The sequence below is a fragment of the Muntiacus reevesi genome, chromosome X, assembly GCF_963930625.1.
Source record: "Muntiacus reevesi chromosome X, mMunRee1.1, whole genome shotgun sequence".
In the NCBI taxonomy this organism is placed as follows: Eukaryota; Metazoa; Chordata; class Mammalia; order Artiodactyla; family Cervidae; genus Muntiacus; species Muntiacus reevesi.
In genome coordinates, this window is record NC_089271.1 from 63,862,717 (window position 1) to 63,887,069 (window position 24,353).

Below are 24,353 nucleotides of genomic sequence, written 5' to 3' on the forward strand. Positions count from 1 at the left end.
GAAAAAGAGCTGAGGGAGCAAGGTCAACCCCAGTCTGTCCCTCAAATCTGACTGCCAAGAACGTTTGATGGAGCAGTTGAGGCAGAGATGTTACAGAACAAAACTACGATCCCTTTGTCCTCTGGCCACTTAGGGAGAAGTACGCCGACCACTCATCACTGAGTGCGGGATTCCTCTGCCCATTCTCCCATTGGGTCATAAGACTTGTGGTGGAAGGGAGGCTGGCAAGTGCTTTCAGCACGTGCTAGGCGTCCAGCGCCTCCATCCTGACGTTTCATCCTCACCTCCCAGAGACCAGCGCCCTCAGTACCCTCCTGCCTCCCGCTCCACCCATTTTGTACACAGTCAGGGCTCAGGGATGTGACTCTAAGCGTAAAGGGGAGGTGGGACAGGAGGAGGTGGGAAGAGAGGCTTGACAGAGGTATACTCGCAGGATCACCTTCACCCACCAACTCCAAACTGCCGGGATGGCCCTTGGGCTGGGCAGCAAACCAGCGGAGGCCCTCGACCCCATTGGTTACACCTCGCGGGGACGGCCAAACAAGGCGCATGCTGGTTGGCAGGAAGCGGACCAATGAGGAGGCGGCAGGGCTGGCGCGCTGAAAGCCTCGCGTTATTTGCGGCCATCTCCTGCGTGTGGTGCGGCTGGTGCTTGACTGCGCACTCCAGACACCGCCCGCCTTACCTGCCCGAACCGCCGCCACCGCGACCCAGATAAATCATCACCGCCCCAGATCTGGCAGCAATCCATCTCACGACATGAGCTCCCCAGATGATGAGGTGTCTGTTTCGGGAGCGGGTTTCGGCTCAGACTGCGGGGAGCGGACCAGCGGCCTTGAGGCCAGCTTCACAGCCCCGCAGGGACCCGGCCCCGGCCCCGGCCCCAGCCCTGGCCCTGAGCCGGGGGCAACTGGAAGCAGCGAGGGTGAGGGCGGGGGTGGCTTCCCAGACCCTGAGGACTTTGAGTCAGAGCGGGAACTGCTGGAAGCGGGAGGGCCGGTGCTGTGGGGCCGCGAAGGCCGGTCTGGCTTCCCGGCCGACGACCAGGGCGATGCCCTGCAGCTGGCTGACGAGTCAATGGCGGCCATCCTGCAGCAGATGGCCTACCTGAACGTGCTGGGCATCAGCAGATACCTGTCCCAGGAGAGCTACGCGGTCGGCGAGGTGTCTGACTTGTGGGACCTCGAGGAACGTCCTTGCCATCGAGGCGGTGCCGCCCATAAGTGTGGGGAAGCGGCACAGGCTGAGGCTGGCCCTAACGGGGTCGGCGGGCCCAAGGCGGGCCGGGCCTGGGGGAACCCTAAAAGAGGCACAAAGAGTAGGTTGAACGTGGCTGTGGATCACCAGTGGCCTCCCTCAGAAAATCCAGCCGGGCTGCTGTCTGACCCCGAGTCCTCTGAGGAGTTTAGAGAGATAGAGTTGATGAGGGTGAGCATTTCTCCCAAAGACGGAGGCCGGGCCAAGCTCAAGAGCCCCGAGGATCCTGGGAACACACCCAGACGCTCGAATGTCCAAGGCAGGGAGAATCTCCTTAACGTGCCAGGCACTTGCCTGTCCTCGGCTCCGCAAGGATTAATTTCAGTTGTGGAAAAGCAGGGCAGGCAGGGCGGTGCAGAGCAGGAGGACATCTCTACCCCTAAGAAAGTGCAGAGCGTGCTCTGGGGGAAGGGAAACAGCCTGTCCAGCTACCCGGGAGTGGCAGTAGTATCAGCTGCTGCAGCTGCCGCTACAGGCAGTGGGCCGTGGCCCACTCCTAGGAGGAAGGGGGTCCAGGAGAAGAAATCCCTTGGGGGCATCTCCAAACCTGCCGTGGAGAGAACCTTCCCTTCCTGGGGGCAGGGAGTCTCGGCCACTCCCCTGGAACCGGCCACCTTCCCCCCAATCTCTGGCATCCCGCTGCTTGGGAGGTCCAAGAAGGAGGCCTTGGTCCCTTCGGGAGTCAAAGAGTTCAAGCACACCGGTGCTGGGAAGAAATCCGTGGCTAGGCGAGCCCAGGAGTTGGTGGCAGCAATGGCGGTGTCGGGAGAAGACAACGACCCAAATAGAGACCCATTCCCAAAGGGTCAAGTGAGTAGGCCAGACCCCTCCTCTCTCCCCACTCTTCCCCCTCCCACCCTCCCCACGGCACAGGTCTTCACCCCTTGTCCCTCTCTGCATTCCTCAGGGGTCGTCATTGGGTGGCCCTCGGTCACTGGGTCATTAGGATGCCAGATTGGGATCCTTTTACTAGGGACAAACGTTAAGGTAGCACTTCGGGTGTGCTGGGCTCGGTTCTCCACCCTTGGCCTGTTTCCAGCCTCCTCCACGAGGCTGGGGCTGGAGTGGAAGGGAGAGCTGATAGCTGAATTGATTTGAGGGGACCCCTTAAAAGCTTCACAGAGCTTCGGTGTTTAGACGCATCACTTTCCTGCTTCCTACTTCCTAGCTCTTCCCCAAACCTTCCTTGCAGGGTGCCCAGGTTTCTCAGTGCCAAACTGTTGACCCCAGCTCAGCTCTGCCTACTGGCCTGGGGCTGACTGAGAGAGAATTTGCTAAAGTGATCAGCCTTTCAATTCTCTTTCCAATTCCCTGCCTCAGCTCCGTCTTGAATCACTCGAGCTCTCACACACACTGACACAGACATATAAATGCACTGGTACACACACGCTCGTGTGCACACACACACACCCTTACTCCAGATTAGTGAGAAATTTTTGTTTTTAGCTGACCACTGACAGGCCAGGGCCATCTTGTCCATGGATGCATCATGGAGAACACAGCAGCGCCAACCTCTACATCAGAGGGGCACGGGATTCAGGAAACTCAGAGCCCATGGCCAGTAACAAGGGAGGAGTCATGCCCAGAGGGCCTGGCCCCTCAGGTGAGTGTCCTGGGTTTTGATATGTGGGGAGGAGGCCAGGGGTGAGGGCAGAAACCTCTGTCTCTGACTCTCTCTCTCTCTTCTGGGGGCTCAGCCTTGCTCTCAGGCCGCTTCTCCCATGGGAAACAGGGTGTCAACAGGGCTGGACCTGGCCCCCTCACCTTCTGTGTGGGATTTGTTTGGCAGGGGTGATCGGTGGCAGTGCCCCAACAGCTAGTCTGGGCGTAGACCTGCAGGCTAATAGCCTTTTCCGTGAAGTGCTGTTTGCCCACATTGCTCTCCCAGGTGCTGGCTGTGGCTGCCGCTCTGGGAGGCTCGAACCCAGAACCAGAGTCTTTGCCGACCATCGTGGTGAAATGGCTGTCCCTGAGGTGTAGGAGGGGCAGGCCCAGAGAGAAGATTTGGACTGCCTGCCGGGCAGAGCAGGGGAGGCTTGATGCTAGCAGAGGGTGGTATGGCCTCACCTCACGTTAGACCCGACCTGGCCCTTTCCACCTCACTGGGAACCTGGGAAGCTGGATTGTGTGTCCTTTCCCTCTCAGGTGACCAGGAACCAACTGACCATCCCCCAAGACCGAAAAGACAGCAGCAGCTACCCGGAAGGCAGGGCTGTCCTCGGGTAATACTTCTTCTGGCTCCTGGAAATGCACACCCAAACCCCATGGTGGGATCTGGGTCCAAGTTCAACTGACATGTGTGGGGCCCCCCCACCCCCATCCCGAACCCCAGGGAGGGAGCCCACCTCCTTTCCCCGGAGGAAAGTTTTTCCCTTGCCAGTCTAGACACCTGGCTTTGGGATGGAGGGCCCGGGGGAGAGGAGAGGAGGAGGAGAGGGGAGGCGGGTGTATACTAACCATTTCTCTTCCTCCTGTGTCTGCTGGCCTAGTGTCTGGTGCTACAGAGAGAAATAGACGACCTTAAGGAGCAACTTGGTATGAGGAACCAGGGACAGAGAGCAGCAGGTTCTTAGTGCAGAAGCAGGGTGGGCCCTTGTGGTGGGGTGGGCTGCAGGTGCAGGGGGCCTTATAGGGATCAGCATTCCTGTGGGGAGGAGAACCTATCAAGCCTGTCCGTGGAGTGTGCGGTGCATGTTCAGCTGGGCGTGCGGACAAGTAGCAAAGTACTGTGTGGACTGCGTGCATACTCTGCCAGCCAGACGAGTCCTAGAGAGCTCCTGATAGGACTTGTAGAGACGCCCTGTTGATCTGTTGTGGTCTCTAAGGGTCTTGTTGGATTGTTCGCGAGACAGTTTTTGAATGGTTTGGGCATGGCCCGGAGCTTGAGAGCTCTTGACACATTTTGTCTCCTTTTAGGAAATGGCTCCACATTTAATTCCGGTAGCGGGGAGTGATCAGGCCCAGAGCTCTTTGCATCGTGGTTGGGGGTATGTGTGTTTCAGGTTGCAGGGCTAGGTGATTCCCCACGGGGACAGGGGCACAGGCTTCTATTCTGTCTGTCTGGAGCACCTGTTTATGCCTCTCCCTGTTGCAGCCTCCAAGCAGTACCTGGCTGACAAGTTCCAGATCGTTTGAAGTGAGTGTTACACCCTGCATGCCCCTTCCCACAACGTTGGCTCTTGAGCAAGGCTGTGGGCTGGCCCTGGCTTGAGGCTCTTCCCTGATTCTGCTGTTTTACAGGTTGAGTCCAGTATCTTCCTGCAAGAGGAGCAGCAGTTGACCTCCAAGGCCGGCGAGCTATAGCCAAGCTTGTTGCCTCTTGTTCTGCCTCCACCAGGGCATCCTCTGCCCTTTGTTTTGCCCCCTCTCTGCCCAGTGTCACAGCAGTGTTTGATTAAAGGACTTCTCATGTTCTGTGTTCTGCCCTGTCTCTGGGGGGTAGGGGTTAAGGGAGTGGGACGAGGCCTGGTGGGGAGCTGTTCCACATCAGAACATTTTCCAGAACAGTACCTCTGGAATTAGTGTTGGGATCTCTGGGTCAGCCTCTGCTACCATCCAGGCCATCAGACCAGCGGAGCGCCCCCAGTCTGTGTTCTGTGTGGCCTCTGTCTGGCCACATTGGCACGTCCTCCCTTTTGCCTGAAGGCCCTTTCTATTTCTCTAAACACCCTCCTCTGGGGTTTAGCAGTTTCCATTCATTGCTGCCACTCTGCTTCCCTGTCGGAAGGAACTCATGACCCCCTTACAGAGCTCCAGTCTTTCACCCTTCCCTCACTGCACTCATTGTCCTGCTTACCCTGACCCCTCTGCTTTCCTGTCAGAGCACCCTCGATCCCTCCCCTGGCTTGTCATCCATGACCTTGCCTGCATGTTTACTTAAGCAGGTGGTAACAGGCACAGGTTTGCTCATCTTCCCCCTTCCTGGGCCCTACCCTCTCAGTGGATCCCCACCCCACCCCCCAGTACCAGCTTGCAAGCAGGAACCTGCATACTCTCCCCCTCTCCTGTTTAGCACTCACCCCTGAGACTCAGGCACCAAAACTTTTGCTCCCACTTCCTCGGGTTCAGTAAAGGGCATGAGGATGAATCTTGGACCCAGTGAACTGGGGAGCAGGAGTGAAGGTACAGGGAATACAGGAGAAATGCTCAGGTTAGTTGCTGAGCTGGAAGTCAGGAGAGGCGTCTGGTGCCAATCTGGGGCAGAGTGCACCCTGACAGCTAGAGATGGATGGTCCAGTCCTTGGAGCTTTCATATCCTCCCTGCCCTAGCCAGCTGACCAGCCTACACTCCTGCAGCCTGGATGTCTCTCTGCCCTTGGGTGGAAAGGGGCCTGTCAGGCTCTATGACAAGTATGGTTGGTAAGTCTGTGTTCTTACAAGGTCTCCATCAAATACTGTTCCATCAGCCCCATGACATAGATTTTCCTGCAAATGCTATTTCCCGGAGTGTCCCAGCTCAGTCTGCCAGACTACTTGTTAGGGCACCCAAGACAGGGTCTGAAATCTGTGTTCAATTCCCCCCCCCCCACCCTGAAGTTTGAGGAGGACTTCCTTCTCTTAGCCAAGACCCCAGGGCTGTGTCAGCCTGTGACTCAGAGGGACACATTTGTATTTGAGTGAAGTGAGGGTAGGTTCTGCCTGACTCCCTTCCTGAAACACCATGGTTTTATTTCACAAAAGAGGGTTTGATGGTGGGTAGCACATTCAAAGCTTGTGCCTGGGCATCTCTCTGTGTGAATAAAAGTCATCAGGGATAATGCCCCTTGAGGCAGAAAGATGTGATTCAGGCAGTAATGGAAGTAAGAGACTGGTCCAGATCCGGTAAGGCATTGAGTGAGCCAAAGCAAGGGTCGGATCTGCTTTATTCAAGGGATGTTGTCACATTACCAAAACATAGAAGGAGAGGATGCAGTTCACCAAACCTCAGGACAGGACATCTCAAAATGTTGGAGTCGCTGGAGGAGGCACTGGATCCTAACTTGCAATTCTGTGATGTCTGCCAACTGCTGAGGGTGTGGATGGGTAAAAATGGGAAGGGTACATGGGATATGGCTGCCCATCTTAGAAACAGGAGAACCCCCCCAACCTGGGTTACTTGTGGGGAGTTAGGGGTGACTGCACCTGAGCAATGGGGAGCACTTGGGTCCACCCTTCCCCTATGCTCTCATGGTGACTTCCTTCCGGGGCTCATGGCATGAGGTCAGGTGGACAGAGCAGGAGGGTTGGGACCCGCAGAGACCTCAGGGTCGGAAAAGAACATGTGTGGGACTTACTCCTTCCACTCAAACCCCTCCCTGGAGCAGGTGGGCTTGATCACTTAGTTTGCAGCTGATCCAGTGGTTATTGCCTGGTGGTGTAGCCCATCTCGCTGTTGTCCGAGTGAGTAAATTTGCCAGAGACCATCCAGCTGAGAGGTCTCTGCCCACCGAGACATGTAGGTAAGTTGTGCCCGGGGAGAAGTTCAGCACCAGCATCAGCACCACCCTTGGGCAGAGAGGGGCCTGGGACTTTGGTCACCAGGGTGAGGAAGTAGAGAAGCTCAGGGAAGTGGAGGTGTGATGGTGTGAACACAACCCCTTGTTCACTTTCTACCAGGCTCCCTTCCCTCCTCTGAACACACAGCTCAGACCAACTACCTCACTATAATGTTGCTGGAAACATAGACCTCACAGGCCTTGGCTCAGCCCCAAACCTTCCACTTCCAGTGGGAAATCCGTGGCAGGGCTTGAGGCATAGGTTAAAGAAATCCATCTGAGCCCCAGGGGGTAGGAGGAATGAAGAAACCCGGCCTCATTCAGGGCACCCCTGTTGCCTTTCCCCCTCATGCCCCTTCTTCAGCCTGGCCGACAGTGACAGCTGCTTTGGAGAGCCCTAGGCCCCAACCTGCCTGATTCTGCTACCTGTCCAACACCTGGGAAGATGCTCCCTCCCCGTCACATCCACACCCCACCAGCACCAGCCCCAGGTCTACCTCTGTCTCTGGACTCTCGAGGGAGATTTGCACAAACCAAGAACGTAGAGTAGGTGGGTCCTGAAGAGGGAACCTCGGGTGCTGAGCACAGTAATTTTGCCACAAAATGTCCAAGTCCTAATCCCTGCAGTTGGCTTTTATTTTCCTTTGCGTGGTAACAGTGGCTTATGCTTGCAGATGGATTAAAGACTGCTACCCAGCTGACTTAATGTGGGGTAACTCACCTGCATTGGCCAGATCCGGTCAGGCACACTGGGGCTGCCAGATTTTTGTGCTTGTACAATATTGAAGGCCTGGTAAGTAGTGCTCAGATGCAGATGAAGAACAGAATTGTAGTTTTGAATCCCTCTTTTGTTCCAATCCAATCACTTCTTCCTCCCTAGTCCTCTTGAGGTATCTGCCAGCCTGACTTTTACAATGATGATTCACTTTTTAAAAAGGATTTACTATTGCTTTTCCATAAAATAGCCCTTCCAAACATGAAAGGTTAATTACATTGAATTAAATATGAATTAAACAGACTATACATATACACGTTGTGGAGAGTGTAAGCCCTCAGTATCACAAATGATTATGAACCAATCAACCCATGTAACTATATTCAGGTGACATAAGTGTACATTGCACATCCAGAAGTCACCTATATGTTCTTTTCTCTGAGGAATCCAAATGGATAAATCTCCATACTGCCCGATTCCATTTACTTCACAGTCTTGAGGAGGCCAAACTATAGACACAAGAAAACAGACTGGGGATTGCCAGGGTCTCGGGCTTGAGATGAGGGGTTAAACTACCAAAGAGCATGAAACAATTTTGTAGCTGATGAAAATATTTTTTATGTTGATTGTAGTGGTGGTTCCATAATAGCATGTTTGCAGGCACTTAGATTTTGTGTGTAAATTAATTTCAATAAACCCATATTATTTAATAAATTGTAGAAAGTACATTTTGAGATGGCAATCAGAGAAGAAAAAGAAACAGAGGGATGCAGAACAGACTTTTGAACTCTGTGGGAGAAGGTGAGGGTGGGATGTTTCGAAAGAACAGCATGTATATTATCTGTGGTGAAACAGACCACCAGCCCAGGTGGGATGCATGAGTCAAGTGCTCGGGCCTGGTGGGCTGGGAAGACCCAGAGGAATCGGGTGGAGAGGGAGGTGGGATGGGGGACTGGGATGGGGAATACGTGTAACTCTATGGCTGATTCATATCAATGTATGACAAAACCCACTGAAAAAGAAAAAAAAAAAGAAACAAAGGGAATCCAAAATGGAAAAGGAAAATTAAAACTGTCACTGTTTGCAGATGACATGTTACTATACACTGGAAATCCTAAGGATGCCACCTGAAATCTACTAGAATTCATAATCAATTCAGTAAAGTTGCAGTGTACAAAAGCATTATATAGAAATCTGTTACATTTCTATCCTGCTCATGGGGTCCAATCCCAAAGAAGGGTAATGCCAAAGAACGTTCAAATTACAATACAATTGTGCTCATTTCACATGCTAGTACGTGAAAGTGAAAGTATTAGTTGCTCAGTCGTGTGTGACTCTTGGCAAACCCATGGACTGTAACCCACCAGGCTCCTCTGTTTATGGGTTTCTCCAGGCAAGAATACTGAAGCGAGAAGCCATTCCCCTTCTCCAGGGGATCTTCCTGACCCAGGGACCAGAACTCATGATTCCTGCATTGCAGTCAGATTCTCTATCATCTGAGATGGGAGTACCAGACCAATTTACCTGTCTCCTGAGAAACCTGTATGCGGGTCAAGAAGCAACAGTTAGAACCAAACATGGAACAATGGACTGGTTCAAAATTGGGAAAGGAGTACATCAAGGCTGTATTTTGTCACCCTGATTAAATAATCAGAATACATCATGTGAAATGCTGGGCTGGATGAGTCACAGGCTGAAATCAAGATTGCCAGGAGAAATAGCAATAACCTCAGATAGGCAGGGGATACCACTCTAGTGGCAGAAAACGGAGAGAAACTAAAGAGCCTCTTGATGAAGGTGAAAGAGGAGAGTGGAAAAGCTGGCTTAAAACTCAACATTCAAAAAACGAAGATCATGGCATCGGGTCCCAACACTTCCTGGCAAATAGATGGGGAAACAGTGGAAACAGTGACAGACTTTATTTTGGGGGGCCCCAAAATCACTGCAGATGGTGACTGCAGCCATGAAATTAAAAGACGTTTGCTCCTTGGAAGAAAAGCTATGACCAACCTAGACAGCATATTAAAAAGCAGAGACATTACTTTGCCGACAAATGTCTGTCTAGTTAAAGGTATGGTTTTTCCAGTAGTCATGCATGGATGTGAGTCTTGGATTATAAAAATGCTGAGTGCCGAAGAATGACACTTTTGAACTCTCGTGTTGGAGAAGACTCTTGCGAGTCCCTTGAACTGCAAGGAGATCCAACCAGTCCATCCGAAAGGAAATCAGTCCTGAATATTCATTGGAAGGACTGATGCTGAAGCTGAAACCCCAATACTTTGGCCACCTGATGCGAAGAACTGACTCATTGGAAGAGACCCTGATACTGGGAACGATTGAAGGTGGGAGAAAAAGGGGACGACAGAGGATGAGGTGTTTGGATGGCATCACCGGCTGGATGGACATGAGTTTGAGTAAGTTCCGGGAGTTGGTGATGGACAGGGAAGCCTGGCGTTCTGCAGTCCATGGGATCATAAAGAGTCAGACACGACTGCACGACTAAACTGAACTGAACTGAACTTGGATTGGAAGAATCAATATTGTAACATGTCCACGGTACCCATGGTAATCTACGGATTTCAGTGCAATCCCTATTAAGTTACCAATGGCATTTTTCACACAACTGGAACAAATAATTTTCAAAATGGCATGGAAACACAAACAGCTCTGAATTGTGGAAACAATCTTGAGAAAGAAGAATATAGTTGTAGAAATTATGCTCCCTGACCTTAGACTGTGCTACAAAGATACAGTAATCAAAACAGCATGGTACCAGCACAAAGACAGACACAAAGATCAATGTTACAGGGTAGAAAGCCCAGAAATAAACCCATGCACTTATGGTCAATTACTCTGTGACAAAGGAGGCAAGAATATACAATGGAGAAAAGAGAGTCTCTTCAGAAGGTGGTGTGGGAAAACTACTTCAAAATAGCCAAGACATGGAAGTAACCTAAATGTCCATCAACAGAGGAATGAAGAGAGAAGATGTGATATAAATATACATATACATACACACACATAAATATGTCTATATATCTATATCTATACACACATACATACACACGTGGAATAGAATGGGTAAAGAAGATGTGTGTGTATATATATATATATGCATACAATGGAATATTAGCCATAAAAAAGAAAGAAATAATGCCATCTGCATCAACATGGATGGACCTAGAGATGATCGTTCTTTATAGAGTTTTGTTTTCTGTCAAACATCAACATGAATCAGCCACAGGTATACATATTCCCCTCCCTCTTGAACCTCCCTCCCATCTCCTTCTCTACCCTGCCCCTCTAGGTTGATACAGAGCCCCTGTTTGAGTTCCCTGAGACATACAGCAAATTCCCATTGGCCATCTATTTTACATATGGTAATGTAAGTTTCCATGTTACTCTCTCCATACATCTCACCCTCTCCTCCCCTCTCCCCATGTCCATAACTCTGTTCTCTATATCTGTTTCTCCATTGCTGCCCTGCAAATAAATTCATTGGTATCATCTTTCTAGATTCCATATATATGCATCAGTGTATACAATATTTATTTTTCTCTTTCTGACTTATTTCTCTCTGTATAATAGGCTCTAGGTTTTTCCACCACATTAGAACTGATTCAAATGCATTCCTTTTTGTGGCTGAGTATTATTTCATTGTGTATATGTACTGCAGCTTCGTTACCCATGCATCAGTCGATGGACATCTAGGTTGCTTCCGTGTCCTAGCTATTGTGAACAGTGCTGCAATGGACATTGGGGTACATGTGTCTTTTTCAATTTTGGTGTCCTTAGGGTATATGCCTAGGAGTGGGATTGCTGGGTCACATGGTGGTTTTACTCCTACTTCTTAAAGGAATCTCCATACCGTCTTCACTAGTGACTGTGTCAATTTACATTCCTACCAACAGTGCAAGAGGTGTCCCTTTTCTCCACACCCTCTCCAGCATTTATTGTTTGTAGACTTTTTGATGATGGCCATTCTGACCGGTGTGAGGTGATATCTCATTGTAGTTTTGATTTGCATTTCTCTAATAATGAGTGATGCTGAGCATCTTTTCATGTGTTTGTTAGCCATCTGTATGTCTTCTTTGGAGAAATGCCCCTTTAGGTGTTTGCCCCACTTTTTGATTGGGTTGTTTTTTTCTCTGGTATTGACTTGTATGAGCTGGTTGTATATTTTGGAAATTAATCCTTTGTCAGTTGTTTCATTTGCTAATATGTTTTCCCATTCTGAGCATTGTCATTTCACCTTGTTTATAGTTTCCTTTGCTGTGCAAAAGCTTTTAAGTTTAATTAGGTCCCACTTGTTTATTTTTGTTTTTATTTCCATTAGTCTAGGAGCTGGTCATGGAGGATCTTGCTTTGACTTATGTCATTGAGTGTTCTGCCTATGTTTTCCTCTAAGAGTTTTATAGTTTCTGGCTTTACATTTAGGTCTTTAATCCATCTTGAATTTATCTTTGTGTATGGTGTTTAGGAAGTGTTCTACTTTCATTCTTTTACATGTTGATCGCTACAACATCTTAAGCAGTTTTCAAACTTAGAAAATTTAACTTTGAAGCAATACAATTATCTACTGAAGTCACTCATTCAAAATCCACATGTCCCCAAACTGTTCTTTGTCACTATATTTTTAATTCTGCTTCCAATCAAAGAACATGCATTGCATTCAGTTTTCGTGTCTCTTTAGTGTCCTTTAAACTAGAACAATTTCCCAGACATTTTTTGGTCATGTGTGACATCACCTTTCACTGTTTAGTATGATACTGATGGTGGGCTTGTCATATATGGCCTTTAATATGTTGAAGTATATTCCTTCTATACCCAGCTTGTTCAGCATTTTTATCCTGAAGTGATGTATTTTGCCAAATGCTTTTTCTTCATATATCAAAGTGATCATATGATTTTAAGTTTTCACTTTTTAATGTGGTATATCACACTTACTGATTTAAATAGGTTGAACCACCCTCGCCTCTCAGGGATAATTCTCACTTGGTCATGGTATATACTTCTTTTCATGTGCTGTTGAGTTTGGCCTGCTATTTTGTTAAGAATTTCAGTGACATCAGTGACATTAGTCTATAGTTTTCTTGTAGTGTCTTTCTCTGACCTTGGTATCAGATAACACTGGCCTTGTGAAATGAGTTCAGAAGTATTCCACCCTTTTTAGTTTTCTGGAAGAGTTTGAGAAAGACTGGCATTAATTCTTCCTTAAATGATCGGTAGAATTCACAATTGAAACCACCTGGTCTTGGCCTTTTCTTTGCTGAGAGGTGTTTTATTTTGCCTTCACTGATTTGATCTCCTTACTCATAATTGGTCTGTTCGTATTTTCTATTTCTACATGATTCAGTCTTGGTAAAGTGCATGTTTCTAGAAATTTATCCATTCCTAGATTTCTAGTTTGATGGTGTATGACTGTTCATAATTGTCTCTCACAGTCTTTGTATTGCTGTGGTGTCATTGTAATGTCTCTTCTTTCATTTCTGATTTTATTTGTTTGAACTCTTTTTTCTGAGTTAATCTAGTAACAAGTTTGTCAATTTTGTTTATCATTTCAAAAAGCCAGCTCTTATTTACATTGATCTTTTCTATTCATTCTCTGGTCTCCATTTCAATTTTTTTTCTTCTCTGATCTTTGTTGTTTCCTTCTATCTCGAACTTTGCACTTAGCTTTTTCTTTTTTTCCCTTATTCCACAAGGTTGTTTATTTGGTAGCTTTCTTGTTTCTTTTTTTAAAAAAATATAATTTCATTCCCATGTATTTATTTTTGGCCAAGCTTGGTCTCCGTTGATGTGCAGGCTTTTCTCCAGTAGCAGCAAATGGGGGCTCCTCTCTAGTTGTGGTGTGCAGGCCCCCGGTTGCAGTGGCTTCTCTTGTTGTGGAGCACAGGCTCATAGTTGTAGTGCACAGGCTTGGTTGCTCTGCGGCTTGTGGGATTCTCCCAGATCAGGGCATGAACCTGTGTATCCTGCATTGGCAAGCAGATTCTTTTCCACTGAGCCAACGGAGAATCCCTCTTTCTTGTTTCTTAATGTATTCATTTATCATTATAAACTTCTTTCTTAGGCCTGCTTTTGTAGTACATTGTGGTTCTGTTTTCATTTGTTTCGAGATATTCTTAAATATACCATTTTACTTCTTCTTTGACCCGTTAGTTGCTCAGGAGTGTGCTATTTAATATCCAGATATTTGTGAATTTTCCAGCTTTGTTCCTGTTACTGATTTCTAGTTTCATGCCATTGTACCCACAAAAGATACTTGGTGTGGTTTCAATCTTCTTAAATTTAATTAGAGATATTTCAGGAGCTATCATATGATCCATCCTGGAAGAGGTTCCATTTGCCCTTGAGAAGAATTTGTTCTGCTGCTGTGAGATGGAATGTTGTATAATTCTGTTAAGTCCATCTGGGCTACAGTATGGTTCAAGCCCATTTCCTCTTTCCTTTTGTTGATCTCATGTGGGTAATCTATCCATTGTGGAAGTGGAATATTCAAATCCCCTATTATTGTCGTGTTGTTACCTATTTAGCTGTTCAGATCTGTCAGTATTTGCTCAATATACACAGGTGTTCCAATGGTGGGTGGGTATATATTAATATTCACAATCCTTGTATCATCTCGATGAACTGACACCCTTTATCATTATATAATGACTTTTTTTTGTCTCAAATTACCATTTTTGGCTTAAAGCCTATTTTGTCTGATATTGGTGTGGCTACTCCTGCTCTCTTTTGTTTACCACTTTCATGGAATACCTTTCACCATGCCTTCACTTTGAGCATATGTATGAGCTTAAACCTGAAGTGAGTCTCTTGTAGGCAACAGTGGAGTTGAGCACTGTTTTTCGGTGTTTTTTTTTTTTAATCCATCCATCCACTCTATTCCTTTTGCTGGAGAACTAAATCCAGTTACATTTAGAGTAATTATCGATAGGTAAGATTTTAGTACTTAATGCCCCTGTCCCTTTTGGGGACCTAATTAAAATTAAATGCTTCTGCACAACTCAGCAAACTATAAGCAAGGTGAAAAGACAGCCTTCAGAATGAGAGAAAATAATAGCAAATGAAGCAACGGACAAAGAATGAATCTCAAAAAGATACAAGCAACACTTGCAGCTCGATTCCAGAAAAATAAATGACCTGATCAAAAAGTGAGCCAAAGAACTAAAGAGGCATTTCTTCAATGAAGACATACAGATGGCTAACAAACATATGAAAAGATGCTCAACAGCACTCATTATCAGAGAAATGCAAATCAAAACCACAAGGAGGTACCATTTCACGCCAATCAGAATGGCAGCTATCTAAAGTGTACAAGCAATAAATGCTGGAGAGGGTGTGGAGGAAAGGGAACCCTCTTTCACTGTTGGTGGGAATGCAAACTAGTGCAACCACTATGGAGAACTGTGTGGAGATTCCTTAAAAAACTGGAAATAGAACTGCCATATGACACAGCAATCCCGCTGCTGGTCATACACACTGAGGAAACCAGAATTGAAAGAGACATGTGTACGCCAATTTTCACCACAACACTGTTTTTAATAGCCATGACATGGAAACAAGCTAGATGTCCATCAGCAGACGAATGGATAAGAAAGCTGTGCTACATATACACAATGGAATATTACTCAACCATTAAAAAGAATACATTTAAATCAGATCTAATGAGATGGATGAAACTGGAGCCCATTATACAGAGTGAAGGAAGCCAGAAAGAAAAACACCAATAGAGTATACTAATGCATATATAGGGAATTTAGAAAGATGGTAATGGTAACACTGTATGCAAGACAGCAAAATAGACACAGATGTATTGAACAGTCTTTGGACTCTATGGGAGAGGGCGAGGGTGGGATGCTATGGGAGAATGGCACTGAAACATGTAAATTGTCAATGTGAAACGAATCGCCAGTCCAGGTTTGATGCATGATACAGGATGCTCGGGGCTGGTGTACTGGGATGGGGAGGGAGGTGGGAGGGGGGATCATGATGGGGAACACATGCACACCCGTGGCAGATTCAGTCAATGTATGGCAAACCAATACAATGTTGTAAAGTAAAATTAATTAATCAATTAATTTAAAAAAAGGTGAATCATCACTGGAAAAGTCAGGCTGGCAGATACCTCAAGAGGACTAGGGAGGAAGAAGTGATTGGATTGGAACAAAAGGGGGGTTCAAACCTACAGATCTGTTCTTCATCTGCATCTGAGCAGTACTTACCAGGCCTTCACTATTGCACAAGCACAAGGGCACCAAGAACAACACAGTCATTCAAACACTCGGAGGGCCCAGGAACTGGGATAGTTACCCAGGGATAGTCAAGGTGGAAAATCTGGCAGCCCCAGTGTGCCCGGGCAAATCTGGCCAATGCAGGTGAGACTGACCTCACATTAAGTCAGCTGAGTAGCAGCCTTTATTGCATCTGCAAGCATAACCCACTGTTATGACACAAGGGAAAATACAAGCCAACTGCAGGGATTAGGACTTGGACATCTTTGGGCAAGATCACTGTGCTCACCACCCTAGGCTCCCTCTTCAGGACTCACCTAGTCTACCTTCTTGGTTTGTGCCAATCTCCCTCAAGAGTCCAGAGAGAGAGGTAGACCTGGGGCTGGTGCTGGTGGGGTGTGGGTGTGATGCGGAGGGAGCATCTTCCCAGGTGTTGGACAGGTAGCAGAATCAGGCAGGTTGGGGCCTAGGGCTCTCCAAAGCAGCTGTCACTGTTTCCCAGGCTGGAGAAGGGGCATGAGTGGGAAAGGCAACAGGTGTGCCCTGAATGAGGCCAGGTTTCTTCATTCCTCCTACCCCCTGGCGCCCAGATGGATTTCTTTAACCTATGCCTCAGGCCCTGCCACAGATTTCCCACTGGAAGTGGAAGGCTTGGGGCTGAGTCAAGGCCTGTGATGTCTATGTTTCCAGCAACATTATAGTGAGGTAGTTGGTCTGAACTGTGTGCTCAGAGGAGGGAAGGGAGCCTGGCAAAAAGTGAATGAGGGGTTGTGTTCACGCCCTTGCACCTCCACTTCCCTGAGCTTCTCTACTTCCTCACCCTGGTGACCAAAGTCCCGGGTCCCTCTCTGCCCAAGGGTGGTGCTGATGCTGGTGCTGGACTTCTCCCCGGGCACAACTTACCTACGTGTCTCGGTGGCCAGAACCTCAGCTGGACGGTCTCTGCCAAATTAACTCACTCGGACAACAGCGAGATGTGCCACACCACCAGGCAATAAATACTGGATCACTGTAAATTAAGTGATCAAGCCCACCTGCTCTGGGGAGGGGTCTGAGTGGAAGTTGTAAGTCCCACCCGTGTTCTTTTCTGACCCTGAGGTCTGCGACTGTCCCAAACCTCGTGCTCTGTCCACCTGACCTCATGCCATGAGCCCCGGAAGGAAGTCACCATGAGAACATGGGGGAAGGGCGGACTGAAGTGCTCCCCATTGCTCAGTTGCAGTCACCCCTAACTCCCCACAAGTAAACCAGCTTACGGGAATGGGGGGGGGGGGGCGCGGTTCTCCTGTTTCTAAGATGGGCAGCTATGTCCCAGGTACCATTTCAATTTTCACTCATCCACACCCTCAGCTGTTGGCAGACACCACAGAATTGCAAGTTAGGATGCAGTGCCTCCTCCAGTGACTCCAACATTTTGAGATGTCCTGTCCTGAAGTTTGGTGAACTGCATCCTCCCCTTCTGTTTTGGGAACGTGACAACACCACTTGAATAAAGGCGATCTGACCCTTGCTTTGGCTCACTCAATGCCTTACCGAATCTGGACCAGTCTCTACTTCCATTACTGCCTGAATCACATCTTTCTGCCTTAAGGGGCATTATCTCTGATGACTTTTATTCACAGAGAGATGCCCAGGCACAAGCTTTGAATGTGCTACCTACCATCATACCCTCTTTTGTGAAATAAAACCATGGTCTTTCAGGAAGGGAGTCAGGCAGAACCTACCCTCACTTCACTCAAATACAAATGTGTCCCTCTGAGTCACAGGCTGACACAGCCCTGGGGTCTTGGCTAAGAGAAGGAAGTCCTCCCCAAACTTCAGGGTGGGGGGGGGGGAATTGAACATGGATTTCACTCTGTCTTGGGTGCCCTAACAAGTAGTCTGGCAGACTGAGCTGGGACACTCCGGGAAATAGCATTTGCAGGAAAATCTATGTCATGGGGCTGATGGAACAGTATTTGATGGAGGCCCTGTAAGAACACAGACTTACCAACCATACTTGTCATAGAGCCTGACAGGCCCCTTTCCACCCAAGGGCAGAGAGACATCCAGGCTGCAGGAGTGTAGGCTGGTCAGCTGGCTAGGGCAGGGAGGATATGAAAGCTCCAAGGACTGGACCATCCATCTCTAGCTGTCAGGGTGCACTCTGCCCCAGATTGGCACCAGACGCCTCTCCTGACTTCCAGCTCAGCAACTAACCTGAGCTTTTCTCCTGTGTTCCCTGTACCTTCACTCCTGCTCCCCAGTTCACTGGGTCCAAGATTCATCCTCATGCCCTTTACTGAACCCGAGGAAGTGGGAGCAAAAGTTTTGGTGCCTGAGTCTCAGGGGTGAGTGCTAAACAGGAGAGGGGGAGAGTATGCAGGTTCCTGCTTGCAAGCTGGTACTGGGGGGTGGGGTGGGGATCCACTGAGAGGGTAGGGCCCAGGAAGGGGGAAGATGAGCAAACCTGTGCCTGTTACCACCTGCTTAAGTAAACATGCAGGCAAGGTCATCGATGACAAGCCAGCGGAGGGATCGAGGGTGCTCTGACAGGAAAGCAGAGGGGTCAGGGTAAGCAGGGCAATGAGTGCAGTGAGGGAAGGGTGAAAGACTGGAGCTCTGTAAGGGGGTCATGAGTTCCTTCCGACAGGGAAGCAGAATGGCAGCAATGAATGGAAACTGCTAAACACCAGACGAGGATGTTTAGAGAACCAGAAGAAGGCCCTCAGGGAAAAGGGAGGACATGCCAATGTGGCCAGACAGAGCCAACACAGAACACAGACTCGGGGGCTCCGCTGGTCTGATGGCCTGGATGGTAGCAGAGGCTGACCCAGAGTCCCCAACACAGATTCCAGAGGTACTATTCTGGAAAATGTTCTGAGGTGGAACAGCTCTCCAGCAGACCTCCTCCCACTCCCTTAACCCCTACCCCCCAGAGACAGGGAAGAACACAGAACATGAGAAGTCCTTTAATCAAACATTGATGTGACACTGGGGTAGAGAGGGGGCAAAACAAGGGGCACAGGATGCCCTGGTGGAGGCAGAACGAGAGGCAGCAAGCTTGGCCGCAGCTCGCAGGCCCCAGAAGTAACAGCTACTCCTCTTGCAGGAAGATATTGGGCTCAACCTGTAAAACAGTAGAGTCAGGGAAGAGCCTCAGGCCATGGCCAGCCCACAGTCCTGCTCAACAGCCAATGTTGTGGGAAGGGGTATGCAGTGTGTAACACTCACTTCAAACGATCTGGAACTTCTCAGCCAGGTACCACTTGGAGGCTGCAACAGGGAAAGGCATAAACAGGTGCTCCAGACAGACGAACACAGAAGCCCGAACCCCTGTCCCCGTGGGAAATCACCTAGCCCTGCAACCTGAAACACACATACCCCCAGCCCCGATGCAAAGAGCTCTGGGCCTGATCACTCCCCACTACCGGAATTAAATGTGGAGCCATTTCCTAAAAGGAAACATAATGTGCCAGCAGCTCTCAAGCTTGGGGCCACACCCGAACCTTTCAAAAACTGTCTCGCAAACAATCCAACAAGACCCTTAAAGACCACAACAGATCAACAAGGCATCTCTACAAGTCCTATCAGAAGGAGCTGTCTAGGACTCGTGTGGCTGGCAGAGTATGCACGCAGTCCACACAGTACTTTGCTATTTGTCCGCACACCCAGCTGGACATGCACCACATGCTCCAGGGACAGGCTTGATAGGTTCTCCTCCCCACAGGAATGCTGATCCCTTCGAGGCCCCCTGCACCTGCAGCCCACCTCACCCCAAGGGCCCACCCCACTTCTGCACTAAGAACCCGCTTCTCTCTGTCCCTGGTTCCTCATACCAAGTTGCTCCTTAAGGTCATCTATTTCTCTCTGTAGCACCAGACACTAGGCCAGTAGACACAGGAGGAAGAGAAATGGTTAGTATACACCCGCCTCCCCTCTCCTCCTCCTCTCCTCTCCCCCAGGCCCTCCATCCCAAAGCCAGGTGTCTAGACTGGCAAGCAAAAGACGTTCCTCAGTGGAAAGGAGATGGGCTCCCTCCCTGCGGTGTGGGATGGGATGGGGGTGGGGGACCCACACATGTCAGTTGCACTTGGACCCAGATCCCACAATGGGGTTTGCGTGTGCATATCCAGGAGCCAGAAGAAGCATTACCCGAGGACAGCCCTGTCTTCCAGGTGGCTGTGGCTGCCTTTTCAGTCTTGGGGAATGGTCAGTTGGTTCCTGGTCACCTGACAGGGAAAGGACACACAATCCAGCTTCCCAGGTACCCGGTGAGGTGGAAAGGCCCAGGCCGGGTCTAATGTAAGGTGAGGCAGTACCACCCTCTGCTAGCATTGGACGTCCCCTGCTCTGCCCGGCAGGCAGCCCAAACCTTCTCTCTGGGCCTGCACCTCCTATTCCTCAGGGGCAGCGATTTCACCACAATGGTCACCAAAGACTGTGGTTCTGGGTTCCAGTCTCCCAGAGCAGCAGCCACAGCCAGCACCTCGGAGACCAATGTGGGCAAACAGCACTTCACAGAAAAGGTTATTTGCATACAGGTCGAAGCCCAGACTAGCTGTTGGAGCACTGCCACCGATCACCCCTGTCAAACAAATCCCACACAGAAGGTGATGGGACCAGGTCCAGCCCTGGTGACACCCTGTTTCTCATGGGAGAAGCGGACTGGGAGCAAGGTTGAGCCCCCAGAAGAGAGAGGAAGAGTCAGAGACAGAGGTTTCTGCCCTCACCCCTGGCCCCCTCCTCCCACATCATAACCCAGGACACTCACCTGAGGGGCCAGGCCCTCTGGGCCTGACCTCTCCCTTGTTCATGGCCACGGGCTCTGAGTTTCCTGAATCCTGTGTGCCTCTGATGTTGAGGTTGGTGCTGCTGGGTTCTCCATGATGCACCCATGGAGAAGATGGCCATGGCCTGTCAGTGGTCAGCTAAAAACAAAGATTTCTCACTGATCTGGAGTAAGGATGTGTGTATGCACACGCGTGTGTGTACCAGTGCATTTATATGTCTATGCCTGTGTGTGCGAGCGCTCATGTGATTCAAGACAGAGCTGAGGCAGGGAACTGGAAAGAGAATTGAAAGGCTGATCTCTTTAGCACATTCTCTGTCAGTCAGCCCCAGCAGGCAGAGCTGAGCTTGGGACAGCAGTGTGGCACTGAGAAAACCTGGGGCCCCTGCAAGGAAGGCTTGGGGAACAGCTACAAAGTAGGATTCAAGATAGTGATGCGTCTAAACACCAAAGTTCTGTGAAGCTTTTAGAGGGTCCCCTCAAATCCATTCAGCTACCAGCTCTCCCTTCCACTCCAGCCCCAGCTTCGTGGAGGAGGCTGGAAACAGGCCAAGGGTGGAAAGCCGAGCCCAGCACACCCAAAGTGCTACCTTAACGTTTGTCCCTAGTAAAAGGACCCCAATCAGGCATCCTAATGACCCAGTGACCGAGGGCCACCCAATGGCGACCCCTGAGGGATAGAGAGAGGGACAAGGGGTGAAGACCTGTGCCCTGGGGAGGGTAGGAGGCGTAAGAGTGGGGAGAGAGGAGGGGCCTGGACTACTCACTTGGCCCTTTGGGAATGAATCTCTACTTGGGTCGTTGTCTTCTCCGGACACCACCATTACTGCCACCGACTCCTGGGCCCGCCTAGCCACGGGTTTCTTCCCAGCGACGGTGTGCTTGGACTCTTCCGCTTCCCAAGGGACCAAGGCATACTTCTTGGACCTCCCGAGGAGCGGGATGCCGGAGATTGCGGGGAAGGTGGCCGGTTCCAGGGGAGTGGCCGAGATTCTCTGCCCCCAGGAAGGGAAGGTTCTCCCCAAGGCAGGTTTGGAGACGCCCCCAAGGGATTTCTTCTCCTGGACCCCCTTCCTCCTAGGAGTGGGCCGCAGCCCGCTGCCGGTAGAGGAACTGCAGTAGCTGATGTTACTGCTACTCCCGGGTAGCTGGGCAGGCTGCTCCCCGTCACCCAGGGCGCACTCTGCATTTTCTTAGGGGGAGAGGCGTCATCCCGCTCTGCATCGCCCTGCCTGCCCTCAACCGAAATTAATCCTCGCGGAGCCGAGGACAGGCAAGTGCCTGGCATATTAAGGAGATTCTCCCTGCCTTGGACATTCGAGCGTCGGGGTGTGTTCCCGGGATCCTCGGGTCTGTTTAGCTTCACGTGGCCTCCGTCTTTGGGAGAAATGCTCACCCTCATCAGCTCTCTCTCTCACCGAACACATCAGAGGACTCAGGGTTGGACAGCAGCCTGGCTGGGCTTTCTGAGGGAGGCCACTGGTGATCCACAGCCACGTTCAACCTACTCTTAGTGCCTCTCTTAGCATTCCCCCAGGCCCGGCCCTCCTTGGGCCCGCCAACCTGGAGAGGGACGGCACCAGCCTGTGCAGTTTCCCCACACCTCTGGGGGGCACCGCCTCGACTGGGGGGACACGCCTTGAAGTCCCAGAAGGCAGACACTTCGCCGACCACGTTGCTCTCCTGGAAAAGGTATCTGCGGGTGTTCAGAACGCTCAGGTCGGTCAGCTGCTGCAGGATGGCCGCCACTGACTCGTCAGCCAGCTGCAGGGCGTCCCCCTGGTCGTCGGCCAGGGAGCCAGGCCGGCGTTCGCGGCCCCACAGCACCGACCCTCCCGCTTCCAGCACCTCCAGCTCTGACTCGGAGCCCTCAGGGTCTGGGAAGCCATTCCCGCCCTCACCCTCGCTGCTTTGCGGTGCCCCTGGCTCAGGGCCGGGGCGGGTCCCCGCGGGGCTCTGGAGCTGGCCTTAAGGCCGCTGGTCTGCTCTCCGTGCTCTGAGCCGAAACCCGCTCCCAAAACAGATACCTCACCACCTGGGGAGCTCATGTCGCCATCTGGGTGGCCGCCGGATCAGGGGCGGCGACCATTTATCAACCGGGTCGCGGTGGCGGCGGTCAGGGCAGGTGTGGCGGCGGCGTCTGGAGCTCGCCGTCAAGCATGCTGGAGATGGCCGCAAATGACGCGAGGTTTTCAGCGCGCCAGCCCTGCCGCCTCCTCATTGGTCCGGTTCCTGCCAACCAGCACGCGCCTTGTTTGGCCGTCCCCTCGAGGTGTAACCAATGGGGTCGAGGGCCTCCGCTGGCTTGCTGCCAAGTCCAAGGGCCGTCCGGGCAGTTGGCGAGTTGGCGGGTGAATGTGACGCTGCGAGTATACCTCTGTCGAGCCTCTCGTCCCACCTCCTCCAAGTGCTTAACGATTCCGAGAGTGGGAGAGTTTAGCGGCAAACCTCTGTGGCGGTGGTGCAAGAAATCCATTTGGGAGGTAATTTCGCAGAATCTGTGAAAAGCAACTTATACAGCAGAGACCCCGTGCCCGGCACTCTTCTAAGTGCTGTATGTAAGTAGTAGTGGTTCTTTGTGACGCTCCCAGGACTCTAGTACTAATGATTAGCAGCCTAAGGTTCAGCCACTGACCCACGGTCATTTGGCCCATGGGGATCAGTGGTAGAATTGAAGCCAAGCAATCTGACTCCAGAGTCCCTGCTTTGATTCAAAGATCTAAAAAAGGTATGTTTTCCCCTCTATCAGGAAGTCCACTGCCTGGCACATCTTCTAAAAGTGAGGATTTATTTCTAAGATCTCTATTTTACTCCATTGGTCTATTTGTTATTATGGCAGTAACACACAGTTTTCATTAGTGTAGGTTTGTAATGGTTTGAAATCAGGAAGTGTGATTCTCTAATTTTCCTTTGTCCAAATTGTTTTCCCTATTAAGGATCTCTTTAGATTCTACTTAAATTTTAGGATGAGTTTTTCTATTTCTCTAAAGCATGCTATTGGGATTTTGATAGGGTTTGCATTGGATCTGTAGATCACTCTGGGTAATGTGTTAGAAGAACAGATCCAGTGGAGTGTGTGTGTGTGTGTGTGTGTGTGTGTGTGTAAAAGAATTGACTCATTCAGTTATAGCGGCTGGTAAGTTCAGATCCAGTGGAGTGTGTATGTGTGTGTGTGTGTGTGTGTGTAAAAGAATTGACTCATTCAGTTATAGCGGCTGGTAAGTTCCAAGATCTAGAGGGTGAGTTGGCTAGCTGGAGACCCAGAGGAGCCAGTGGTTTAGCTCTAGTCCAGGTTAGAAGGCCTAAGAACCAAACCAGTAGAGCTAATATTTCAGTTTGGGTCTAAAGGCGGGAAAAGAAGCTGATGTCCCAGATCCAAAGGCTTTCACGCAGGAGGAATTTTCTTACATGAGGAAAGGTTGCTTTTTTGTTTTAGTCAGACTATCAACTGATTAGGTAAAGCCCACCCACATTATCAGGGGGAATTCTGTTTTATCCAGTTGACTGATTTAAATGTTAATCTCATGGAAAAGCACTCTACCGGAACATCCAGAATAATGTTTGACTAAATATCTAGGCATTCTGTGGACCAGTCAAGCTGACACATAAAATTAAACACCTCAGGTAGCATGCACTTCTTAACAATATTTAGTATTCTGGTCTGTGCAGACAGATGCCTTTCCATTTATTTGTGTCTTTTTTAGTTTCTTTCAGCAATGTTTTGTAGTTTGGAGTGTACAAGTCTTTTGATTCCTTGTTTGAGTTTATTCCTCAATATTTTATCCTTTTTGAAGCTAATGTATGGAATTGTTTTCTTAATTTCCTTTTCAAAATGTTCTTGTTAGTGTATAGTAATAAACTTAATTTTGTTTATCAATTTTGTGCCCCACAACTTTGTT

At 49.7% G+C, this 24,353-nt stretch overlaps 1 protein-coding gene across 1 annotated transcript; it reads left to right on the forward strand.

The window, feature by feature from the left end:
- Positions 1–759: 759 nt before the first annotated feature.
- Positions 760–4,392, forward strand: LOC136153385 (uncharacterized protein CXorf49 homolog). The gene is made up of 5 exons (XM_065915162.1): positions 760–2,067; positions 2,704–2,860; positions 3,403–3,479; positions 3,747–3,792; positions 4,352–4,392. The coding sequence occupies exons 1-5, from the start codon at positions 760–762 to the stop codon at positions 4,390–4,392; spliced, it is 1,629 nt and encodes a 542-aa protein (XP_065771234.1).
- The last annotated feature ends 19,961 nt before the right edge of the window (positions 4,393–24,353 follow it).

What these genes read in the sequence shown, in the direction of transcription:
- LOC136153385 (XM_065915162.1), top strand. Translation starts at nt 760, where the DNA reads ATGAGCTCCCCAGATGATGAGGTGTCTGTTTCGGGAGCGGGTTTCGGC. An exon ending in CAGAGGGCCTGGCCCCTCAG is followed by an intron (nt 2,861 to 3,402) that starts GTGAGTGTCCTG and finishes TTTCCCTCTCAG; the next exon opens with GTGACCAGGAACCAACTGAC. An exon ending in GAAGGCAGGGCTGTCCTCGG is followed by an intron (nt 3,480 to 3,746) that starts GTAATACTTCTT and finishes CTGCTGGCCTAG; the next exon opens with TGTCTGGTGCTACAGAGAGA.